This window comes from Epargyreus clarus, unplaced genomic scaffold, assembly GCF_041222505.1.
Source record: "Epargyreus clarus isolate Ecla_fem2 unplaced genomic scaffold, WU_Ecla_fem_2.2 ptg000001l, whole genome shotgun sequence".
Lineage (NCBI taxonomy): Eukaryota > Metazoa > Arthropoda > Insecta > Lepidoptera > Hesperiidae > Epargyreus > Epargyreus clarus.
The window spans coordinates 13,309,916-13,320,970 of NW_027332209.1; the positions used below are offsets into that span (position 1 = coordinate 13,309,916).

At 31.4% G+C, this 11,055-nt stretch overlaps 1 protein-coding gene across 1 annotated transcript; it reads left to right on the top strand.

Moving 5' to 3' along the window:
- The first annotated feature begins 545 nt into the window (after nt 1-545).
- Nucleotides 546-4,874, top strand: LOC140757602 (uncharacterized). The gene is made up of 5 exons (XM_073093437.1): nt 546-678; nt 1,869-1,955; nt 2,510-2,701; nt 4,147-4,276; nt 4,674-4,874. The coding sequence occupies exons 1-5, from the start codon at nt 676-678 to the stop codon at nt 4,742-4,744; spliced, it is 483 nt and encodes a 160-aa protein (XP_072949538.1). The 5' UTR covers nt 546-675; the 3' UTR covers nt 4,745-4,874.
- Nucleotides 4,875-11,055: the final 6,181 nt, after the last annotated feature.

Below are 11,055 nucleotides of genomic sequence, written 5' to 3' on the forward strand. Positions count from 1 at the left end.
CATTATTGTCCCACTAAATGGCAACTACTGGGCACCGTTCTCTTTTCAGTGAGAGCGGCTTAGGCCATAATCCACCACGGTGGCCAATTGATGGATTTTACAAACCTTTGAGATGTTTTTTAAAGAACTCTGTGATATGATTTTTCCTCACGATGATTTTCTTCATCGTTATAGGAAGTGATAAGGTATCTAGGATTTAAAACTCAAACCCGAAGGATTGAAGCTTAAAGTGGGTGTTTCAATCACAAGACTATCAATGCTTCCTTATAAAGTTTTATTAAGACAAAGAATATAATTCGTTAACTTCGAAATATCAGTGGAACCACTTAGAATATGTCAGTAGCGAACCTGATCAATCAATACATCAATCAATTGTGGTTTCAGCAAGCGTTATCAATTAGTACATTAACCAATTATTTTTGTCAAAACATAAATCAATACACGAACTCGCCTCAACCTATTTTTTTTTATCAAAGACGAACATCTTAAAGAAATTGATGCCGCTAGCAGCATCCCCTTAACAGTCCCGGCCCCACTAACTTCAATCAAACTCGCCTGTAAACTCCTTTACAATGTTCCTCGGGAATATTGAATTTCAGTGCACATTCTGACATAATCTCCATCACGATACGTGAAGAAGTGTAAAAGAGAAGTGTTGTGGTTAGGATTCAAGAAATGGTAAGTAGCTTTAATGAGACTTTTTCAGTTCTTAGAGGTGTTTGAAGTTACCACCTGCCTACTAAGGCCAGGATAGTCGTAACACTTTACTAATAATTCATATGAGCCGTGGAAAGATTCACCATTTGGAGTGTGACTGGTATTTTTCCATAGTTTTCCCATAGGTGTCGTATATACTATAGGTAGGTATATTTCCTGTTTCAATCCCAACATATATTGTATGTTAAATTTTCTCAAAATATCAGATTCTTCTCTAACATTCTTATAATAGATTCTTATTACCGAATGTTTTATGTGGATAGTTGGTAATTTGGTATATTACAGAAAGAAGTTAGTACTGGCAACTAGTAATGGCTGGCTATTTATCAGCTGCCTGCTTGCTATGCCTGTAATATTTTATTTATTACGCAGCAAATTTCGCAAGCAGAACAAGGGCCGATGTGACAGTGGTGCCACAATCACACCTTGAAGTCAAAACGCATGACAGCATACAATAAAGCTATTAATTTTCACAAACACATTGGATGTAATAGACTGATATAATGCCAAGTTTTATAAACATGACTGGCATATACGCCTGGTTATGAATAGAAAAATATGGACACGTTTTCCATTTACCCAGAAATCCCAAACACTTGTTGTAAGAGCAACCGGTGGCCAATAGACCGGGAAAGTTGGCGTCCATCCAAGATCATTTTTTGTCCCGCAATATAGTGTAGCCTCCTTTGTTTCTGTTACGAAGAGACTAGTTGAGTCTAACTAATGGGTTTACTTTGGTTAGTTGTTCTTATTAAAGTGCTGTTGGATGCTGGATGCAAAAAGATTCAAATGATACACCTCTGATCTAATTAAGACAATTCTTACAAATACTTGAAGTAGAAAAAGTAGTTTTAATAAGGATTTAAAATCATACTGACGCCGTCATAAATCGGCGTCCGTTATTAATAATTGATCTGTCTAGTTTAGCCAAAGATCGACATGTGACAATTTCTCCATACTAGAAATTGTATTAATGTCAGGCTAGAATTCTCTAGAGTTCTAGTCTAGATAGAGTTGATTTATTGGTCTTAACTCTTAATTTTAGCTTCCTGTGCAGAGGTTCAGTTGGATATTAACAGATTTTTGGTAATGAAGTGTATAATAGTTTTATTTCTTATGATATTTACTTGAACATAAACCTTATTTTGTAGGCAAGGATGGAGTTACCTGTATTGGACAAGTGCTGTTTCATATTCCACTTAAGAACTGGCTGCATCTGCATGGGAATCATTAATTCTGTAAGTGTAAATACTACTGTGTGTTCGTGTGTGTACTGATACATTGATTAATGTTGATTTGTTATGTGTAAGGTTTGAATAAGAGTGATATCCCTCTGTAAAACTTCTAAGATTAGGATGTCATTAATTATAATAATTAACTGTCCTCCATACTCGTAGCCGGCTATAACTAGTAGGTACCTCTATCAATCTAGATAGATTATAACCAACTGGACTGTTTAGTAAACTTACAAAATCGCATCAGGCAAGACTTTACGATTGTACGATATAAATGTAAATTATCTAATAATGCTCCACGATCACATTCCTTGAACTTGAAATATTAGTTAAGACAGAAGTACTACTTTAAACAAATTAATTAATTTATTCTTTAGCATGTCCAACAACTTAAACGACTTTACAAATTTTAACAAAAGAGGTGTCGTTCAATTTATCCAAATTGTGGGATAACATAGGATAATATATCTAATAATATTTATGATTGTGGGATAATATATTTTCGAATAGTCTACATTTTATGTTATGATAATTCCCACCACGTTTATATTCCACAGCTCCTGACCTTCGTGCTAGCAGTAATTCTGATCACCTTCGCGGTAGACCTGAAGGCGGCGGCGGATGCCCCGCTGAAGCGAGACGACATCGAGTCCGGGACCTCCGTCGTGTACACCATCGTGGTGCTGCAGGTCATTCTGCTGTTCATCAAGTTCTTCCTTGACCTGGTCTTCGTTTATGCTGTTTATAGGGTGAGTAGCGTTTGGGTGAATTATATTGATTCGTTCCAAATTATTGCTCGCAGTGCAACGCATCTGTGGTCGACTTCACGTATGTATTATGTTAATTACAGACAGCATTGGCCACTTACCATCAGATGGATATTTTAAAAAATATTATACGACTGTTGCTCCCTCTCCGTAATTAAGAGAGGTCTGAAACATACCTTAGAATACCATATCATCACATCAGCCCATATCAATCCATCTGGGCATAGGCGGGAGGCCTTACGTATGCCACAACATTCGCTTTGCGATAATACGAATTGCTGGAGAAAAACACAAGTTAAATTAGCGAATGTTAACAACCAGCTCGCGAAGGCTTCGAGGTTTAACGACCTCACATTGATAGAACTAGAATGACCTTATCACGTGCTCGCCGAACTATAAAAGCGCGCATCTATTATATCAGCAAGCGAGCACCCTTACAAAGGGTATCGTAACCCCTTTACAACCATAATAATAAAGGTGTATTTTATAGTCGGGTAGATTAGATAATAATTTTTTACCTTAAAGGAATCATCGAGCGAAAACCTAGATATAGGTATACTCTAAAGTGGGTTAAGTCTAAAAATCTACTTACTAACTCTCTATCTAATAGGAGATTCGTCATCATTACTACCCTAGTAGGTAGTAATAAACACCCACATGATAATGAACAAGTTAGTTCTCTTTAGAGTTGCGCAAAATATATCACTAAAGTGAAAAGAGAGAGATATATCTTTTGAACTCAGTGATATATATATCACTCTTTTAGCTCGGTAACTCACTTTAGCTCAGTAGCTCTGTAACGATATAAGCGACATTTTATATCAGTATTTCTGAAAATCAGATCAAAATGTTTTGACAACATTTTTGATTCCTATATTTAATACAAAACTGGCAAGAAATTATATATGAATTTCACAGCCAACATTATTTGTATATCCCTGTTTTCATATTCTTAGCAAAGAAAAAAGATTTTAATTTAGTGTTTAATAAGTAATGCATTTGACTCAAATCAGACTCTCTCAGTCAGTCGCTCATTTGACTCATCACTCGCTCGCGAGCGAGTATAACACTGTTGAGTTCATAGATATATTATCCTACTGACGTAGGGGTTGACTTAAAGAAGATCTTATATCCGGAATCATATGGACCTATGAACTCAACCATGTGACGCGGATATAAAGATATAATTCAAAATCGTCGGAGTTGATGAGTGATTAGCTCTTTGGAGAAAATATATATCTATTATATCACTCACTCGCGAGCTACTCAATTCTAGTTCTCTCTCCTGAGGACTAACCTCAGGAGTTACAACGTTCAGCTTCGGAAACAATCCGTCTTGTGACCATCAGATGGACTGCACGTTTACTACTGCTCTCTTAAAAAATCTATAACATTATGGTATACTAATTCATTTCCGTTTGATACAGGAAAAATGCAGCATCATGAAGAAGTACTGCATTTTCTGGATCGTGTTCATGGTGATCTTCATCATTGGATTCCTGAAGTCTCTGTTCCAAATGGAAGCTGGCCACGTCATCGCCCAAACTCTGTTCTTGGGTAAGACATACTCTAATTCTATCTCATGTTCCAGTCCCATTGCAACTGTGGTTTCTTCTGGCTTCAAAAGTTCAAGTCATATGTTTCCAACTCAGTCCTTAAGCGAAGCAGCGCATTTGTGGCCGATCTCAGGTAGGACTCTTTTCTTATTTGGGATCGATTACAGATGGGCATCAGTAACCACTTACTATACAGGTGGAATACATTTTTGTTTGTAACATCTTCATTATAAAAAGTCACCTAAAATTTCCACGGAATGTTTTGCTATTTTTGTTAGATAGATAGGTAGGCTATACTGATATTTTAATAAATTTTGAGTAAGTATATCCAAAGCTTAAACTGTTTCGAAATAATGTGCCCTAAATATTAAACAAAAAATATATTTTCTTGTTTTCAGCTGAGAACTTCTATTACATCTGCGTGATTCGTAGTTATTTGATATCCATCAACGAAGACGGTGTTTTGTAAACCCCGTTATTATTGTTTTAATTTAATCAAGAATTAATTGTTGTACTTATTTTTATTCAGTTTTACTTATTATTTTATCTAAAGAGTTTAGACCAAAATCAGGAACGTTATTAGGTACTAGTCATCCTAACACGAGGAAAACAACGTGAGTTATTCTAATACATTCCTACTATATTTTATAGTTAATGTTATTTATAATTATTGTCATTTGCTGCAGCTATAACCTAATATAGTTGTTGTTAGTTTAGTATGCTTTTTATATTTAAATAATATTTGGCACCGTGAGCCGGAGGTTAAAATAATGATATATATAATACATATATTCATTTCTTAATATACATTTTAAATGTATGACTATACCACTTAATTTTAACAGATTTTAATTTACTTTCCTGTCGCGCATGTTTACACGTGAGAGTCGCGTTTCTTCGCGTCCCACACGCATGTATATATGAAACGATAGCAAACTTGCATCCGTGCATATTGCACGTCCCATCATGCGTGCGGTGAGACACATTACGAGCGTAAACTCGCGTGACAGGAAAAGCGCCCTAATTAATTATTGCGGCAATTTTTTCTTATATCTATTAACAACATATGTATTATTTAAGTGTAATATTTAAATACTGTAAAATTTAAAAACAAAATCCAACTAGTCTTCCGCGTTCCATTAGATATAACGAACCTAAACTTTATTACGGAATTGCAAATACATATTTGTATCAACCATATCGATGTTAATATAATACATCTTGAACTATTTTAACTGTGTTGTGAATATTTGTTGTGCATTTGTGTGTACATTATACCAAATTTTAACATATTGTTATATGAATTAAGTGTGCGTCAGATATATTAATAATCTACGATATCCTCACATATAATAGATAATATCAGATATTATATTTTTTATATTTTAATGAACATAATATTTTTAAATTTCTCATTGGTTCGACTTAAGTCTTTGCTGTCTTAAAATGCGACTATTTAAAACTTTTGCAAAATACATATACAAAAAACTTATATACTTTAACATCGTACGACCCTACATTACCTAAATATAAATATACTAAAACTCTACATAGTCACGTTAATTTCTGTCTTTCCAAAAATAACATTCTTTTAAGAATTCGCTTTTTAAAAGAATGCAATCGTATAAAGCGACTTTTAAAATAAATTTGTAATAATTTTATCAAATAATAACATATCTATGTGGGTATATATATTTTCTGTATCTATACATAAAACATCTTTATAGGAAATATTTAACAGAAAATAATTAAATAATATATCGAAATATTTCAATATACATTTCACATTTTTATATATTTACCTACATAATATTATAATCGCAAATCTTTAAGTATGAAATACTTGAATATCAATATTACTTTTGTAATATTTAATTAATTAGTAATTGTAATTTTAATAAACTATTTCATTTTTAAAGTTCCTGTCATAAACTTATAATACACAAAATATATATAATATTATAATATAAGATACTTATATTACTTATATGTTTTATCGGTGTACCAAATATAGATTGTTACGGAAGCTTTCATAAAAAAAAAACAGAAACCATTTTATTTCGATTTAATTTGTCTCTTTCTTTCTTTCACGCCTTTTGTTTTTGAACTCATTTATTCAATTTGATGACGTACTATATTATAATTTCGTTATTAGGCACGTAATCCATTATGAAACAGATATCTAATGAATATAAATTATTAAATCAATATGTTATACTAATTATCTACTGTTATAAATACTTATATACCTATTAACCATTCAAAAATGTTATTATTAGAAATCTCATACTTAATTGTATTGAAAACGTATGAGAATGTATGAAATATTAAATATCATATACATATTACGTATCTACGTAGTTGGTAAAGTGCGTAAAATAGTGAATTCAAATATAAAATTTTTGAACAGCAGTATTCAAATATCGTTTATGTGAACAATATGTTGATTCTTAGAAAAATAATGCTATTTATCTTCTTCGTCGTTTCGGTTCACCTCACCACATCCGATTATTTAATGAAAAGGAAAAATTACATTCATAAGATTTGATCTACCATTTCCCTTTTTCTGACATTTTTTTGTATTTTTTGAACGTTTTGAACGTTTTAAGTGCACTAATAAAATTCCATCATACCATAGTCATGAAAAAATCCAAATAGCAGCTTAAATTATACATATATCGCACAATATCTTTAAACGATATTCGAATAACGCTGTTATTTTATAATATCCCATTATAACATATTACTCGTATTTCGTGTAAAGTTAGCGATCATAGTATGTTAACATTTAACTACTTAATATCCATTGAAGATTGTAGGTACCAATAAATAACGACAATAAGACGTCCTTCGCTTTAATTAGCTAATAGTTTGTGTCTTTGTATCTCTTACTAAAAGCAAATGGGGTGACTTTTGCGAGATAATTTACTTTCATTTTAAATAATAATGTTTTTATAATTTGAGATGTGTATAACCTGGTTTAATAAGTATTGCATATTGGAACATGACGAATCTTGTGTTTCCGCTGACGTTATAGAGCGCGCTAAAAGTTAATATTTTTTTACGCGAGTGGAAAAAAAGAATGTCTTTATTATTAGAGTACCCACTTGGTTTTCCTTTTTCAGTTGACTATTCTTAAATCGTAACGTTAACGTTAAAACGAGATACAATAGGTACAAAAGTCTCTATTTGATTTAATTCTTTTCTGAAACAAAATAGATTAATTCACTTCGATTTTCTATTCATTTCTATTTTCTTCTCAATTTCTTAAAAGATTACTTCAGCAAGAGCCATCCCGTTTGCTGATATAAAATATAGGAAATCCTTAAATGTCAAAATGCATATAACTTTATTAAATATCCATGTTTCATGGAGTAAATCTGATAAACAGGTTACTTTGCGGGAATCTTTTTAAAATTATGAAACTTCTTTGCAATCAAGGTGAATGAACTAAGATAATTTTAGCAATATGTGCTGCTCTCCCAAAGCGCAGAACTATTCATTATTTTATTCTATTTTTTACTGTTTTCCCTTGATCATCAATATTTTATCTATAACTTAAACTAACAGAAGACACTATGGAGCTGAACCTCCGTGACCTGAATAGATAAATAAATAGCATTGCGAAAATAAATAAGTATACGACTTCAGACCACACCTTCCTATCTTATGTAATAATATTTAGACTATAACTGCTTGTTAATTTTTTTTATACTATTTACTATACAGGGTGAATTTTTCAAACGGGCCTTCAGGGCCAAATCCGTAACTATAAGGATTAGCTAAAAATGCTAAAAGGAGTTACGAGGCCGATTTTGATAAAAACTAAAACCGCATCATTACTTTTTTAAAATAACTTTTTCCCTAGCCGGGAATCGAACGAGTTCATTTTGAAAAAAAAATACACCTCTATATTATTCCACTATCTGATAGTGTTTCTTACAAGGATGAAATTCTGGGAAGTAATGATAAATGACAAACTAAAGGAAAAGCCTCAATTTTAAGAAAATACATATTTTTTCATATTAATTTGGCAGTTAAGTTTCCGCCTGCCATTCATATAAACATTTCGCGTATTAACATTTTTTTGGCTTAATGTTTCAAATAATTCGAAAGCGGACGTTTTGTTCACCAAGAATTTATATTTTTATGTTCGACTTAATTAAGGTTATTTTTAGGACCATTATAATAGATTTAACTTGCTATGGACAAAATTTCGTTTAATACAGATGAAATAAAGTTGATAATTTGCGAGAATGACTTTTTCGAGTCAAGTCATTCATTCATTGTGTGATTACTAAACAAAGAGATATAGAAAATCATATTTAACGTTGAAACGAAGTTGTAAATAACAAACAATAAGAATTTACTATTTAATCAGTTATTAAAGTTAAGTTTATTAAAAAAATAAATCCTTAAAACGGCGGTAACTTATTTGCCAACCTATTACTTTCTCATACTACGCCGTATTTCATGGTCATAACGTCGAAGAATTAGTTGATTAACCAACTAATTCTTCAATGTTATGACTTATGTATAGTTCTAGAGAATTATACATAAGTCATTTGTTATGTATAATCCTTAAGGATTAGTATGCCAATGTATGAAAAAATATGTATTTTCTTCAAAATGTTACTTTTCCTTTAATTTGTCACATAACATTACTTTCCAGAATTTGATCCTTATAAGCGGCACTATCAGATAGTGGAATAATATAGAGGGTGTATTTTTTTTTCAAAATGAATTCGTTCGATTCCCGGCTAAGGAAAAAGATATTTTAAAAAACTAATGATGCAGTTTTAGTTTTTATCAAGATCGGCCTCGTAACTCCAATCAGCATTTTTCGCTAATCCTTATAGTTTCGGATTTGGCCCTGAAGGCCCGTTTGAAAAATTCACCCTGTATACCTCTTGAATTTCTGAATCTCTTATAAGGCAGTGTTTAATATTAGGTTACAATTATCTTCTCATGTAATTTGTATTATTATTTTTTCATATGTAGATAGGTAGTCTGATGTTTTTAAATATATTTTGGTACATATTATTATATTGCGTAACATCTTTTACTGCAATTATTATTGCAAAGAAGTTTATTTTTAAAGCAACCGACTCTACAATTACTAAATCCCGACTCTACATAGAGATTGAGCAACTTAGAAACGCACAGACAAAAGGTTTTCTTATATTTATCTCAACATATCTAATCTCTCGTACTATTTGACGTTTATATCTAATATTGTAATATCGGTCCCTTTATGAATGTATTTCAAGTTAAACTATACTATACAATGTATCTTTAGATATTCGTTAGATTATGTCCAGTAGAAAACCCATTCAAATAGATTTATTTTTTGACTACTAATAATACATATTTTAAAGTGTATGAAATAAAACTTATATACCAAATTTGCAAAAACGCAGATTTTATTCGCATTTTAGCATATTCGAAACTTTTTCGCTCTCCTGTAAAGTTGTAATTTTAGTGACGATATTATACGTAGGAGGGGTCGATTTATTTTTTATAACTAATACTTGAAAATTTTAATAATAAATCTGCAACTTTTTAACATAAATATCTTATGACAATTTAATAAAAAGTAAATATATCTTTATATAAATATTTCCAATAACTTGTATAGTTTTTAATATTATAACAAATACTTGCATTTTAGCATATTTTATAAACAAATATTTACTGATAAATCGATTTGTAAAACTATATTATTATTTAAATAGAATTACATTATAATAATATTATAATCCTGACAATACGATGGTTAAAAACTTTTGAACATAACCATTATAAGAATAATATACCGACAATTATTTGAAGAAAATTCTCAAAATCTCTCTACATGGGATCTTTGTTCGGTTCTAAGTAATATTAAACACGCATTTAAAAAAAAATAACTTAGTATTTATAAAGTAGGTGTTTATTAAATTTCGCCACGATTATGAATGAGCTTTTAAGTAATCCAAAGGGTATCAAAAACTTTTAGATTATAACGATTTATATTAAAATATTTTTAAAGTATTTATATTTCTATATTTCCTGGTAAAATTTATTCCATTACATTATTCATCTAAGGCAGGTAATGCACTAGCGACAGTCTACGCCCACAACTGTCGACGGTCACTGACAACATGCGGCGACAGTCAGGCGACACAGAACGCAAGCGACTGCAGTGACTGCCCCCGACCATCGTCGTCTGTCCGTCTGTCAGCGATCAACAACCGAGCAAAGTAGTCTGTGACCAACGGCGAAAGTGAATCTTCGTCAACGGTGACCGACACGACCTGTCTTTAGTGTGTTACCCCCCTTAAACACCATTAAAATAAAAAGAAACTCTGCTGTAATGTATCTTAATCTAGGGGCACAGTAGTGCCGCCAAGTCAGTGTATTTTTCTTACACCTCATTTATGTAAAGTAAATAAAATCTATTTGAGTGGGTCTTGCATATAAATTATGAATGTCTGCGAACTATCGATCAATTAATCGCTTTAAATGTTGTATGGATTATTTACAATGTGATTGATATTAATTTTATAGAGAATTTTGATGTTTCTGATTGTTGTACAACGCTTTGTTAAATGCTCGAGTATTGGATTAAAAGCTAAAAAATACTAAGTATTTTTAATTTATTCCCTCAGTCCTAATACACAAACTTATCTAAGATGTAAAAAGTTATCATCCACCATTCACCAAACTTCATATTTCTTACAAAGAAGAATAAATATAGTTCAAAAAACTAAAAAACACGCTTTTATGATAAAATCTACT